Genomic DNA, 14,924 nt, shown 5'->3' with positions numbered 1-14,924 from the left:
GTGAGCTGCTCCTAATGCACTTTTTGCATATTTCAGTTTGTCCAGCTTGTTTCAGTCGGCATGTTTCTATTTCTTACCTTTGAAAAATGAACAAGATGCCATTTCAACCTGAACATAATATTTGGGGAGCTTGTGTACACTCAACCTTCTCCCTTTCTCGGTGTTATTGTTTATATCGTTAATAATTTAAACATATACAAGGTGTAATCAAAACATATAGTGAATGTTTAAATTAAAAATAATTTATTACAGTAAAAGATACATTGCCATTAATCCACCTTCAAATATTCCCCCTCTGTCTTAGTTACTTTATTCTTGTTGCTGAGACAAAATCCCCGACAGCCATAGTTAAAGGAGGAGAGCTTTATTTGGCTCACAGTTTGTAGAGGTTTCAATCTGTAATTGGCTGGCTCCAAGGCAGGGTGGTTGGTGGAGGAGCAGACAGAGGAGGCAGGAGGCAGCCGAAGACAAATGGCAGCAACAACAAGCAACAAGTGATGACCCTCTTTCTGCCCCTTATATCTTACCCAGGCTGTCCACCCTTAGGGCAGGTAGCACTCACACCCTTAACTCTAGCATCACATCATAAATCACATCCTTGGGCCGGGGATTTAGCTCAGTGGTTCTGTCGTCTGCCTTGCAAGCACAAGGATCCGAGTTCGATCCCCGGTACCAAAAAAAAAAAAAAAAAAAAAAAAATCACATCCTTGATCCCAGCATCATACACCCTAGATCTGGCCACCTCCAAAAAGCCCACCTGTGACCACATAAGCCTTTGGGGGGAGATCTAGATACAAGCCATAACCCCGTCCCTATAGATACAGTTCTTGCATTTCCTGAAGTAGTTCTGGAAGTCCTCTTTCATGAATGTCTTCAGTTGCAGTGTTGTCGTTACCTTTGTGCCCTGAATCTATTCAAAAATGTTTAGTTCCATGGTCATTCTGACTTTGGAGGACAGCCAGCAATCTCGCAGTCCCAGATCCAATAGATAAGGTCAATAAGGACATACAGTGTCCTTTGTTACAAGCCTTCTTTCCGTTGAACAGCACTCAGCAGTAGCATTCACTGTATTTTTTATCACAACTCCTAAAGACACTCATGAAGGAGGACTTCCTGAACTGCTTCAAAAAGCGACAAGAACAATGGGATAAGTGTGTTCAAAGCAAGGGGGAGGATTTTGAGGGAGGTTAATGGCAGTGCGTCTTTTCCTGTAATGAACGTTTTATTTAAACAGTCATCATATATTTTAATTGCCCCTGTCTGTGTGTGTGTTTACACTAGCACACACACAGATGCACACAGCATGGTGTTATATTTAAAGACTCAGGCACAGCCCTGCACACTTGGAAGCTGAGTCCGCCACCTCCCCACGCTTCTGTCCCACCCACAGAGTGGGAGAGTCCAGGGTCAGGGGGGCTCGGCGGGCCTGTTTCATTTCAATCTATTATTCAGAGTTGTGGTTCTTTTTCTCGGAGGCCCACGGGGGAGTGGAAGCTCACGTGAGGGCTGAGGGAACTGAGGACTGTGGTGAAGAGAACGTCTGGCCGGCGAGGTGGCCGTGGTTTGTGCCTCTAGGGGCAGAGCTGTTATTCCAGACAGAGAACTGCGCATAGGCCTGGGGTGACAGGGACAGACGGCTCCCTGGTCCTAAGAGCTGCCGGCCGGTGGCAGCGCTGGCCCCGGAGGCACTGCTCCCTCCAGCTGAGCCCAGGAGACTGCTAGGCCCTGAGTCCTCCACACAGGGGACTTCACCCCCTGGCACCTCCCAGACTCTGTGGTCCACCTCGGGCAGTGTGGGAAGAGCTGTAAGCTTTGTGCTGACTGTGCCGCCCAGGCAGGAGCATTCGCAACTCAAGCCCAGCTGGGACAACTTAGCTACTTAGTGAGAAAATAAAAGACTACAAAGGGCTCCATGTGAAGGTGCTGGGTTGACTTATAATGAAGTCAGGAACTGATTAATCAGACCTGCGGCTGTGCTGCTTTGCCCGCAGATTGACGTCCTCCGTGGCTGAGCACAAGCGGGCCGTTAGGCCCAAGCGCCGGGTGCAGGCTTCCAAAAACCCTCTGAAGATGCTGGCTGCTCGAGACGATCTCCTGCAGGAGTACACGGAGCAGAGGCTGAATGTCGCCTTCATGGAGTCAAAGCGGATGAAGGTGGAAAAGAGTGGGTATCCCAGCCACAGACACAGTGGAGCAGAGGAGCTGGGCAGGGTTGGCGGAGGGAGGAGCTCTGAGCCAACGTTAAAGACGGATGGGCGGGCAGGAGTCATTTCTGACTATAAACGTTCCATGTCACTAAACACATTGCCTCCCCTCCAAACCCGCCCAGTGTCCTCCAACTCCAACTTCTCAGAAGTGACCCTGGCCGGCTTAGCCAGTAAGGAAAACTTCAGCAGCGTCAGCCTGCGGAGCGTCAACCTGACCGAGCAGAACTCTAACAACAGCGCGGTGCCCTACAAGAAGCTGATGCTGTTACAGGTTAAAGGTAGGAGGAAGTGCACACTGACCAGAGGTTTTGGTCTGGTCTCAGGAGCCCCGACTGCGGCCTTTCCTGCCGGGGAGGGTGGTGTGCGTGCTCCCTGCAGATGCCCCGCAGCAGTGCGGTGCCTGCGCCTCAGAGTCCCCAGGCAGGCAGCGCCTTGCCCACTGAGGCGCACGGAGCTGGAATGAACCTGCTGCCTCTCCTTCCACTCTCTCAGCCTCTGCTCCGCACCCTGGCCCCCTGCCAAGACTGGACACATTCTGGGGAGGAATCGGGCGCCCGGGAGCCCAGGAGGCAGACCCTAGTGCCTTTCTGTCCCCAGCAGGGGAGACACAGGACTAGCAGGGGCACCGGGTGGGGAGGACAGGGCCTCTCTGCCTCCGAGTGGCCACTCTGTAGGTGGACCTCGGGGAAGTGGGTGGAAGAAATATCCTCCACCTGGGCAAGACCATTACCCTTTTTAGCATATTGAAGACGTAACTAGGGGCTCATTCCCGTAGCCTAGCGAGGAGACAGCACTCCGTGTGTAACCGTGGAAAGCTCAGAATCAGCAGCTCATTGACAGGGAGGGGTTGAACGAGGCACCAGGCAGTGCTTCCCTCCACGCTGATTCCTACTGAGATGCCCCATAAGTTATAGGGGAGGCCCTTGGGGAAGGAGATCACATCCAGGAGGAAGGTCCACCTCTCCCTGCAGCTCAACCAGAGATGCCAGGTGTGGGAAGCTTTGGGGAAGGAAGGGGCGTGCTTGGCAGCTTTCCTGGAGGGGAAGCAAAGTGCACGGACTCACCTGCTGCACCGAGACGAGTGGGTCGAGGGTGCAGCCTGAGCAGCCCAGTGCTCAGAGGCGGGCACTCCCGGGAAGTGAGCACCAATGCCTGCCACGCTCGCCCACTGGAACAAGTAGCCCAGGGTCTTCAGAGGTGGGCGTGTCTGTAGCACAGATGTTCAGCCACGGGCCACCCCGCCCTGTTCGTACCGGGAAAACAGCGACCTTGGTCTCACCTTCAGGGAGAAGACACGTGCAGACCAGGCTGGTGGAGCCCCGTGCCTCGTCCCTCAACAGCGGGGATTGCTTCCTCCTGCTGTCTCCCCAGCACTGCTTCCTGTGGGTGGGAGAATTCGCAAATGTCATCGAAAAGGCAAAGGTGGGTGTCTGGACCTAAGATGCTTCCCTGACGTCTCCTCTACACACTGGGGGACCAGTCTGCCTGCTCTAGATCCTTGCAAAGCTTTCCAGACTCGGATGCTCCCTTCACGCAGTCTTTTCCTGGCTGTCACTCAAAGAGGCTTGCATGGGGTGCTCAAGGAGGGGATTTTAGAAGCTTCCTGACCTGCACCTCTAGTCTTCAAGTGCTGGGTTTATTCCTACACCTGTGAAAATAGGGAACCGGCCCCCTTCGAAGCTCTTTATCCCAGGCACACTCCTTTCAGAAGAGAATCTCATGAGGCAAAGCCCAAAGAATGGGGCTAAAGCTTTACATGTGGTCTGTTGCATATTGAAGATTGAGAGCCATTGCTCTAAAAAGAATCAGTCGCATCATCACGCACCTGTGTGTGAGGCCAGCTGAGCAACTTAGCAAGACCCTGTCTCAAAATACAAACTAAGGACTGAGGATGCAGCTCCGTGGCAGCGTGGTTGCCTAACGTATGTGAGCCCTGGGTTCAATCCACAGTACTGTAAAAAAAAAAAAAAATTGCTGAGCCTTGGTTCTTCAGCTACATTTTCTTGACTTTATTGAGATGCCAACAACCAGTGTCCTCTGGGCCTGTAGGCACAAGATTTCCCTTTGAAACATACACTGTTTCTCCTCTCTGATTGTGACATATGCCACTCCATCCACCCATGGACTTTTCTAACCAGGTGATCTCCCCCCACCCCGCCCCCTCTCTCCCTCTCTCTCAGGCCTCAGAACTTGCAACTTTAATTCAGACAAAAAGGGAACTTGGTTGTCGAGCGACTTACATACAAACCATCGAAGAAGGAATTAATACACACACTCATGCAGCCAAAGACTTCTGGAAGCTCCTGGGTGGCCAAGCCAGTTACCAATGTAAGAATCACTGTGTTTCAGAGACTGACATGACTTGAACTTCCCTTCTGCTCCCTTGGTCCATTCTTCTAAACCAGCTGCTTTTTGATGTCCAATGTGATGCTTTCCTACTGTTCTTGCCCCAAAGCTGCTGGTGACCCTAAGGAAGACGAGCTGTATGAGGCAGCCATCATAGAGACAAACTGCATTTACCGCTTGGTGGATGACAAACTCATCCCTGACGACGACTTCTGGGGAAAAATTCCCAAATGCTCCCTTCTACAACCAAAAGAGGTACATGGCTTATTATTGCCCAGCTTTCCTGTTGCCGGGTCAAGTACCCGACATAGGCAGCTTCCTGGAGGAAGCGTTCATCTGCCCTCACAGTTTCAGGGGGTTCAGTCCATGGCTGGTTGGCTCTGAAACAGAAACATCATGGTAGAAGGGCCTGGCAGAGGGAAGCTGCTCACCTTGTGGCAGCCAGGAAGCTGAGTGAGCAAGGGAAACCCAGAGAGGAAGGGACCGAGACCAGATATGGTCCCCACGGTCACAGCCTCCTGACCCAACCAGACACACCCAGAAGTGTGCTCACTCTCCCGGGCATCTCTCAAGCCAATCCAGTTGACAGACAAGATTAACCATCACAGAGCTTCAACAAGACAACACACTTAGAGCATTCTACCTGGGGATGTCCAATAAAATAGATAGTAAGTGTCCAGTGAAAGATAGCCAGCTTTAGTACCACCTGTCAGCCCCCGAAGCTCTTTAAAGGATATTTATGTGGGATTTCAAACTATTGCTTCCGTCTGAAATATTAATGCAGGAATCAGAATGTTATTCAGAGGTGGTGTAGATCATGAAGACATTTGTATTTTAAGCAAAATGTGTTATTTAGCCCTATCTCTTGAATTTTCTAAGCAAAATATTTTTGGTTCTTAACATTCAGCAATAATAGATGCATGTATGTATAACAATAATTTTCCAAATAATGTGATGTTTTTTCTACTCACATCAGTAAATATTTATTAATTACATACATTTCTAATACCATTAAGTATTCTAAGTGTTGAGGAAAAATGCAAAATAAAAAAGGGCCTTAAATTTCACTGGGTAGAAATATAACACAAAGCTAGTTTGAGTATGTGATATGAAGGACATTTAGATGGGAATAAAATCACAGACAAAAAATTATGAGAAATAACTTTTAAAAGAAAGTAAAATTGAGCCTAGCTTGGAGTTAAGTAGAATTTGCATTGCTGAAAATAAAAAAGGAGAAATTATTTTAAGAATAAAAAGTAGAACAAACCACAGACATAAAAATAAGGGATAAAATTATGTTCATGTGTTCATTCAGCAAACCCCAAGTTGAAGTCTAAGTATGATGTGATCCCTGCCCTTAAGGCTCTTGGAATTGTCCGCAGGAGGAAAGCAATCACTGACATGCATCAGTGCCTAGCATGTTTAAGTGATCTCTATTATGTTAAATGAATAAATGAACAAATGTGGAGGGAGAAAGGGAGGGAGGGAGGAAGAGAAGAAGATACACTCATGCAGCTCGGCTGTCAGTCAAAAGTTAAGTGGTGTGTTAGCAGCTTTCTGTGACTGTGACAAAATACCTGAGAACAACACTTAACAGAGGACAGGGTTAGTTTGGCTCATGGTTTCAGAGGTTTCAGTCCATGGTCAGCTGGCTCCATGACTTTGGGGATTGAGACGAAGAAGCTGAGGGCAAGTTAAAATCCCCAAGGTCACCCCCCATGGCCCATTCCCTTCAAATAGGCCTCGCCTCCTAAGTTTCTATCATCTCCCAATGATGCCATCGAATTATGAATGCCGTGAAATTATGGATCGGTGCATTGATTAAATGAGGGTCCTTGTGAGCCGCTCACTTCCCAAAGCCTAGCACTGGCAACCAGGCCTCAATGATGCGTCAAACAGGGACCCTTTAGATTCAAGCCACAGTAAGCAGTTCTGCGTTCAGAGGAGGAGACATTAACTTGGGCACTGGGACAGCGAGGAGAAGGAGTCGCCCCACAAGGCCAGGGCTCCCGCTCGGCGCTTGGGACCTTCTTGTGTGTGCACTGACTGCGCCTTGGGATCCGCATCACCACCCATCTGCCCCGCTGGCCATGGAGTCCCAGCCCACGGCAGCAGGCCCTTGAGCTAACAAAGCCTTTTGTGCCATCTCCCCAGGTCCTGGTGTTTGATTTTGGTAGTGAAGTGTACGTGTGGCATGGGAAAGAAGTCACGTTAGCCCAGCGAAAAATAGCCTTTCAGCTGGCGAAACACTTATGGAACGGAACCTTTGACTATGAGAACTGTGACATCAACCCGTTGGACCCTGGCGAGTGCAACAGGCTCATCCCCAGGTACCCCTGCGGCCCCGGCACCATGCGTGCGGCAGCGAGCAGAGTTCCCCAGGCCTCGGGTCTTGCTACACTCGTGCACTTCCTGCTCTTCACGTAAAGGTTTCGGTTTCATAGAAGGTTCTACACCATGGGCTATGAATCTTCACAAAATGAGAATTTTTTAGCTTTTATCAGTCACATCTAAAATCAAAGTAAATATAGAATTGCAGCCTTCAGGAAGCCGTTTGGGTCATACTTAATTTTTGGAAGCAATGGTAGACCCCCCCGGCCGCGTTCCAGGTGCTGTTGTGACAGACGAGCAGCAGTTGTTTAAACAGATTCCGTCCTGAAAAGCTTCCTGGGATCTGGAACTCTGCCACTGATCTGGAGGTGCAAAAGTAATTTCATACCTGCGCCGCGCAGAGTCCTGGCATTCATTTGGCAGAGGATGATGGTCATACTTTTTGGAGTAGAACAAAGGAGGAGGAAATGCTATTGAAATAATGACGACAGTCTTAATATTCTCTACAGCAGACTGGGCTTTTAAAAGTTGAATTGGCAGGGCCAGGGATTTAGCTCAGTGGTTTCACCGCCTGCTATGCAAACGCAAGGACCCAAGTTCAATCTCCAGTACCAAAAAAAAAAAAGTTGAATTGGCAAATCAGTAGAATATGTACTAACTCTAAGAAATATGATCATGGGAAAAAAGAATTATTACCTTCAAAGGATTATTGCTTTTTTAACCACCAGACCAAAAAAAAATGATTTCTCATTATTTATGCCATATAATAAATTAGAATAGTTATATCACCAACCAACATAGAACTGTGTTCAAATTTCAACTTTCCTACCTTGTTTCTTATTTTAAAATTGAATTACTAATTTATTATCAATGTATTTCCTTAATAATTAAAAGTGAAAATTATGTCAATGTGGTGAAAAATTTTAAACCCTTCTTAAGCAAATGTCTATTTAACATTAGTACTGTAACAGCCAGGGTTTTAAGGACTTCAAGGAAAGCTAGGTTGTTTTATTTGCTATAGTAAAATAATGCTGAAAGATAGAGTCTATATGATGGCCAGTCTATCTTTGGGATGGGAGTGGGGTGATCACAGACCTGGGAGTAGGTGAGTGAGCACCTGACTCCCTGGTATCCAGCTTTTCTTCCCAGACTCCCTGGAGGACTTAAAAAACGAAATGCACATGCCAGGCCCAGCCCTAAGGTGTGTGGCAGCTCTAGTGAGCATCACTCAGTGTCAGTGTGTCTGATAAGCTCCCCGGGGGACTTTTAGGGGCAGCCAAGATCACACCCCTGATAGAGGAGGACGCAGCAGCCACCAGATGTAATGGTGACCCCCGGCCCAGTGTCGGTGCGGGTGAAGAGGCAGACAGACCCCTGTGCTGCAGTCTGCTGTGTCTCCCCGACAGCCTCGCAGAGCAGTTGGATTTTCCATGGTCGCTGATATTTAGCTCTCCCTAGAGCACAGGGTAGGAGTATTTGCAGTCTGAGCTTTAGCTGCTCAGTTCCCTTGGAAACAGGCAGCCTCTTTGACGTGATGTTAGAAACTGTGGTCATGATCAAATGGGAAGAGGCTGGAGCTGGAGCGAGGGCGCCCTGGGGCCTGGCTGCCATGTTTGTTCTAAAGGCCTTGTCTTTGTATCCTGAATTGGGGTCCTTTCTTATCCACTTCCTCTCCCCAGAAAAGGACAAGGGCGGCCTGATTGGGCGATATTTGGGAGACTTACAGAACACAATGAGACTATTTTGTTCAAAGAGAAATTTCTTGACTGGACGGAACTGAAGCGACCTACTGACAAGAACAGCGGGGATCTTGCGCAGCAGAAGGTATTCCAGGGACCAGCTTCAAACTCAGAGCTTGGTGTGCATCTCAACAAAATGTGCCTGGGTGGTCAGAGCCTTCCCAGGGTGCAACGGGAATAGAGCAAAGGGTATCCAGTTCACCGTAGTGGCCCCTAGAGGCTTCCCCCAAAGGCAGTCCACAACCCCAGGCGGCACAGCGTGTGAAAGCTGACCCTCCGCTGCCCTGTGAGGGAAAAGCAGGGCTGCTGAGGGTGTGCCTCGCCTCAGGGCACAGTGCTTGCCTGCCTCGAGGGCGGCAGGGGCGAGGCCCTGAGTTCCTTCCATAGAGGAAGGGAGGGAGGGAGGGAGGGAGGGAAGGCAGTGGAAGCAGCCTGGAGCATGATAGGAGGCCGCTGTCGATCAGAGGCAGCTGAACACACATCCCTGTGTTCCCCACAGGAAGAGGCCAGGGCGGACGTCAAGCCATACGATGTGACACGGATGGTGCAGCTGCCCCAGGTGGTGGCCAGCACCGTCCTGGATGGGGTGAATGTGGGCCGAGGCTACGGCCTGGTGGAAGGGGACGACAGGAGGCAGTTCGAGATTGCTAGCGTCTCCGTGGACGTCTGGCACATCCTGGAGTTTGACTACAGCAGGCTCCCGAAACAGAGCATCGGCCAGTTCCATGAGGGCGATGCCTATGTGGTCAAGTGGAAGTTCATGGTGAGCACTGCAGGTTAGTGACACCTCTGTCCCTCGGTCCAGAGTGGGGTGGAGGGCAGGACCCGCTGCACGCACCTCGGGACCCCCACGGCTGTGTGCGTGCATGCGGCAAGCTAGCTGTGCCCTGCTGAGGACAGCTTGGGAAGCGAGGCCTCTCCCAGCCAGCACCACTGTGTCTCTGTGCTCATAGCAGGAAGCAAGCCTGACACTTTGGGCTTCCCGCTGCCCTCACTGAGTCCCCTCTCAGTCCCCAGTGCCACTTTGCCTCCAAACAATCCCTGAGCTGTGTGCTGCTCCAAACAGCCACTAACTAGAACACATCTCAAAGATTTCAACTGGAGCCAGAATGGTGAAGGGATATTTTAGTAAATACACTTTGAAAAGTCTTTGCTTTTTTTTTTTCAAGTGAGAGGTCTGGAGATATAGCTCAGGGGCAGAGCACTTGCCTAGCACATGTGAGGTCCTGGGTTCAATCCCCAGCGCTGCAAAAACATCTTTCTGTGAGTCTGGGAGCATTGGCCACGCTTTGTGGTCGGAACTCTTTGCGGTTCCTCCCCAAGAGATCTTCTAGTTTCACTTCACACCAGGGCCATGAGGAGAAAGGGCCTGCCGTGCACTTTGGAGATTCAGTCCACTTCCGCTGCCCACTGTGCTCCTCGCCAGTGAGGAGCACATTTCTGTCACCACTGATTTTGGGACTCGGCTTGCTAGAGAGCTTGCAGACCTCCTTGCAGCCCCGTTTCTGAGCCACAGGAAGCCAGCGAGCACACATCTGTTTGCAGAGCAGAAACTGAGACCCCTTTGATTTTCCCGATTCATCACAAGTAGGTCTGCTAAGTAGTGGGCGTCATGCCCCAGGCCCCGCCGCCTAGCAGCGTGTGGAGTAAATGACAATAGGGCAGTGGAGGAGAGGGGTGTGGGCCTGGTGGTGAGGACACCACTCCCTTGACATGGGCTCTGCCACAGTGCAGTGCGGAGGCCCAGCCTGACGGGGGCATCGCTGGCAGGGTGGGGCGTGTGGTGGGCAGAGCTGGGCTGCGGCTTGGAGCGTCCACTGGCCCTGAGGTGTGTTGCTGGCGGCCTAAGCCCGCACCTGGTGGTGGCTCTCCTTGCACAGATTTCTCAGATGAGCGGCAGAACAGCAGATGGAGTAGCCTGCCTGGAGTCTGGCAGACAGCAGGTAGCAGCGCAGTCCACGGAAACCCAAGTGGCTGCTTTCCAAAGCTGAGTCTGCTGTGACCCTGCTAGGCTGCTCATCCTGTGGGACGGAGGAAGGCAGAGTCTGGGTCCCAGCACAGGATTTGGGGTGACAGACGGTGCCCATAGGAGGACCCACGGGCCCAGGCCCCAGGGCACAGCTGAGCCAGTTGCTTCGGGGACCTTCCTCCACAGACGGAGCAAACGCAGGTCTGGCGGGGGCCCCCTTCCAGGCTGGCGTGGGGTATGGAACAGGCGCCGCTGGAGGGCATCTCCCGTCTGCCTCTTCCTCCTCATAATCAGAACTGCGCCTGCCCCTTCCCAAGGAGACTCCCACTGGAGGAGAGGCCGTGGGCGCTGGAGCCCAGAGCCAAGAGTCAGTGGCCCAGGCCTCGCTTGGCCACCATGCGTGTCCGGTGAAGGCAGGTGAAGCCTGAGCCCCGACTTTCCCCTGGCCTACAGCACAGCGTAATCTGGTGTTCGCGATGCTCAGTGCAGTGCCTGGCGCCTGCTCCTGGTGTAGGCCCAGGATCTTCCACACCCAGCCACTGTCCTCAGCTGGACGATGGGGTCACGTGGGCCTGCCCAGAGGGACAGGGTTGCCAGAGAGTGATCAAGGGGGCCTCGGGTCCCTGATGTCACGCAGAGGCAGCCAGCGGCCGTGGCAGTCTACACGGCCGGAGGCAATGAGGCAGTGCTGGGGATCTCAGTGTGTGCTGGGGGCAGGGACCACGGGCCGTGGAATGGTGGAACTAGGAACCTGAAGGCAAAAGCTTTAAAGGCACTTACTTGTCTTTCCCAAGACGCCGAGAGGGAAATACATGTCTGATAAAATGAGACAAAGGGGCAAAACAAATTGATATGTAGTCACTTTCTCATCTTCACTGTTCTAAACAGAAGTAGTAGTAAGTGAATGAATGGCTAAAACTGCATTAAAGTGAATTACTGTTATTTGAGAAAATCAGTCTAGGGTTTCCAAGATTTTCACTGAGTGTTTACTTAGAGGCTCCTAGGAAATCATGATGACCCAGGAGATCCTTTTAAATTTCTTCCCGAGAAACCCAGTGTACATCTCACAGCAGTATCTTCATGAGCAAAGCTCCCGCTCTGGAAACCTCCAGCTCCAGAGGATGAAGGTAGAATATTCGGCCCCTGTGCATCCACCTGGGAATAGAGCAGCCGCCTGGGGCATTTACAGCCACTCTGTGGCCGGGCCGGAAGTGCTGGCCCTTGGATGGCTGCTAGTCCAGCTCCCCGTCGCTCTTACCCCATCAGGGCTTGTGTTAGTTACTTTTCTCTCATAACTGAGACAAAATACCCGACACCCAAAGATAGAGGGGAAGGGGTTTATTTGGCTTACAGTTCGTAGAGGTTTCAGTCCATAATTGGCCAGCTTCGAGGCTGGGATGGCAACCAAGCATCACAGAGGAGAAACAACATGGCATCCACAAGGCAGCAAGGGCGACAAGGGACACAGTTCATGGCAGTGGAAGACAGCAAAATGCAACCAGGGGCCTTCACCACATCTTTCTGCTTCTTTTATCCCATCCAGACTACTTAGGGCAGGCAGCATGCACACCCTTAATCCTAGTGCCCTTGAGCCTAGCATCAAACCATGACTCAATCCCAGCTTCACACACTCTAGATCCAGCCTATGACCACGTGAGTCTTTGGGGGGACATCCAGGCCCAAACCCTAACAGGACTGCACCCACAAATGAGACTGGACTCAGAGCTCGGGTATTCTTGTTGGTCAGGGTGAGCAAAAAGCAGCAGCTGTAGAGGAAGCGCAGTCTCCTCATAGAGGGTGCTGGTGGCCCACATGGGTCACCCTCTGTGCCACCCGTGCCCATCTCAGGCTGCAGCTGCAGGGTATGGCTTGTGCCTCTGTGAGGTCAGGAGACCCAGCTTAAAGAGCCCAGTGATTCGGGGTCAGTCTAATTCAAGCAGTGATGTATAGTCAAGTTCCTAGGTGGCTGTACTTATCAAAAAATTCTGAGATTCATTTGTGAAAACCGTTAAAGGGTACTTTGCTAAGAAAAGGACCAGAAATCAAATAGTGTGGCCCCTGACCTCTTAAGAACTTGAATTAGCTTTCCTCCTACCTTCAAACCTCCAAACAACTCGAGTTTCACAAATAGTGTTGGAGCAAAGAAAGATTGAAGTCATGCAGTCCCAAAGAATCCCGTTGTTATCATTAATTTTCAATCTGTATGGGTGTTAACACCAACTACATTCTGCTCTCATTGTTTCCTTGCTCGTCAGTTTTCTGTACTGTAACAAAATACCTGAGATAATAAACTCGTAAAGAGAAAGGTGTATTTGGCTCATGGTTTTAGAGGTTCCAGTCCATGGAGTTGCCCTGGGCCTCTGGCAATGGCAGCACATCATGGCAGAGAGTGGGTGACAGACGAAAGCTCATTTCCTGCCCTGGACATGAAAAGGGGGAGAAAGGAAGAGGTGGGGTTCCCTCTCACCTTCAGGCTGTGCCCCTAGAAGCTGGAAGGCTTCCCACAAGCCACCACTTGCCCAGCTTCTCCAAAGGACCTTGCCTGAGCACAGTCCTGTCAGCCCCCACTGGCCGGGTGTCCTGGCCGCCATCTGCTTTGCTCATAACATTTGTCACTATCTAACACTGTCGTGCTCTTCCGCTTGTTCATTAGAATGAATAGCCTGCAGGGGGAACAGTCAGCACTGCTGCCTGCCACCCTCTGGGGACAGGCAGGAAGGCCCTGAGATTTGATGAAAATGATAGACCAGCAATTTATCTCTTCCATTGCTGACAGAACTTGGAAATTTCAAAGCTGTTGTCATCTTTTTTGTTGAAACTGGAATAGTTGTAACCATCTGCATTTTTCCCTTTACACTTAACGCCGGTCGAGCTGTTGTTTCAGTATTGCTCCTCTCCTGGCTAATCGTTTGCCAAAGAGTGGAGCAATGTGGAAAACACACATGTGTTTGCGTGAGCCCATGCTCCGGCTCCAGCATCACCGTTTCTCCCTGTGGCACACTTGAGGGACCTGTCACCTCCCTCTGGGATGACACACATTTGCCTTTGCATTTCGCTGTGTGGGCAGCTCTGGACCATTGGCAGAGGCTGGCTTCCCTCTCGGAGTTGCCAAGTCTGTCAGCCCCGTGTCCCGAGGCGAAGCACCTGCTCTTCCTCCCGTTTCTCAGCTGGTTCCTCACCCTCTGCCATTCTGTGTTTGCAGTGGGAAGCAGACAGAGGGGAGAGCATTTGGCCCGAGTGGCTGGCAGGGAGAAATGCGTCTATTTCTTCTGGCAAGGCCGGCACTCGACTGTGAGTGAGAAGGGAACCTCAGCCCTGATGACGGTGGAGCTGGATGAGGAGAGGGGCGCGCAGGTAAGATGCTGCGCAGGGGCCCAAGGGGACGCTGCGTCGTCCTCAACCCTGCAGTGTGATCTGGCAGCCAGTGTTGTGTGCAAGCGGCAGCTGTCGGAGCCATGCCAGGGCCAGTGAGTGTTTCTGAAGGTTTCCACCTAACTGGTAACTGAGGAATTACAGATCGAACGAGGAGACCCATTACCCCCTCCTAGGATTGGTAGAGACTCCAAACACTGCGTGCCCAGCTGGCAAGGACCCAGCAGCACGGGCCTCTCTCATGCTCCCCTGGGAGGCCCCACTTGGACACCATCCCGAGAGCACCTCAAACACCCACGCCATTGCTTGCAGCACTTAGCCAGTTCACCTGAAGGAAGCCCCAGAGACCCGTGGGAAACACGGGATATTCCCACCGGGTGAAAATCAACCCAGTGATTTTTCCAGAGCCCACTGGTTTGTGTCATGGCCCTAAGTGAGCTCCCGTCATTTCCAGCGCTTCCTGCTCTCCCTGCACGCCTCCCCAGCCTCCTCCTCCTCTGCCCTGAGCCCAGGCTGCTCCGGCCTGCCTGCCGATCTCAGGCACACCTTGCCACACTCCCTCAGACCTGTACCTCTGGGGTGCAGCCCTGCATCCAGATGTGCAGTCCTGGAAACGTGATGATCTCAGCACGTAGCACCCACCTCTTAGGACGAGGGTGACTGTTAGTGCCCCTGTCACTCACACGCCTCCCACACCCCTCACCCCGGTCCCTTTACTGCGCTGTCTCCTTACTACTTGCCGCCACCTGAGACTAGTCACGGGGTGTACGTACTTACCCATCTTCCCCCAGGAGCAGCAGAGACCCAGCAATGCCGGCCTTGCAGCTCCAGGGCCTGCATCATGCCCGACCGGTTCCCCTGCCCGATCCCAGTGTTGGGTGAACATTTCCCTTTACTGCTTGGATAATCTACGCCATGTGTCTCATCCTTTGGTACCAGAAATTAAGAGCTGACACTAGG

At 51.6% G+C, this 14,924-nt stretch overlaps 1 protein-coding gene across 19 annotated transcripts in view; it reads left to right on the top strand.

Moving 5' to 3' along the window:
* Svil (supervillin) overlaps nucleotides 1–14,924 on the top strand; it is a 209,241-nt gene that overhangs the window by 179,875 nt on the left and 14,442 nt on the right. For all 19 annotated transcript variants that reach the window (XM_087207029.1, XM_087207036.1, XM_087207027.1 and 16 more), the window contains 9 exons: nucleotides 1,992–2,164; nucleotides 2,330–2,485; nucleotides 3,493–3,629; nucleotides 4,388–4,535; nucleotides 4,663–4,808; nucleotides 6,708–6,883; nucleotides 8,564–8,708; nucleotides 9,123–9,399; nucleotides 13,795–13,946. In XM_087207029.1, coding sequence (XP_087063155.1) covers nucleotides 1,992–2,164; nucleotides 2,330–2,485; nucleotides 3,493–3,629; nucleotides 4,388–4,535; nucleotides 4,663–4,808; nucleotides 6,708–6,883; nucleotides 8,564–8,708; nucleotides 9,123–9,399; nucleotides 13,795–13,946 — 1,510 coding nt within the window. The remainder of the gene's footprint in view (nucleotides 1–1,991; nucleotides 2,165–2,329; nucleotides 2,486–3,492; nucleotides 3,630–4,387; nucleotides 4,536–4,662; nucleotides 4,809–6,707; nucleotides 6,884–8,563; nucleotides 8,709–9,122; nucleotides 9,400–13,794; nucleotides 13,947–14,924) is intronic.

This window comes from Heterocephalus glaber, unplaced genomic scaffold (assembly GCF_053883595.1).
Source record: "Heterocephalus glaber isolate CG9 unplaced genomic scaffold, H.glaber_assembly_v1.0 deba00000738, whole genome shotgun sequence".
Taxonomy (NCBI): Eukaryota; Metazoa; Chordata; class Mammalia; order Rodentia; family Bathyergidae; genus Heterocephalus; species Heterocephalus glaber.
This window is presented reverse-complemented; position numbering and strand designations above follow the sequence as displayed.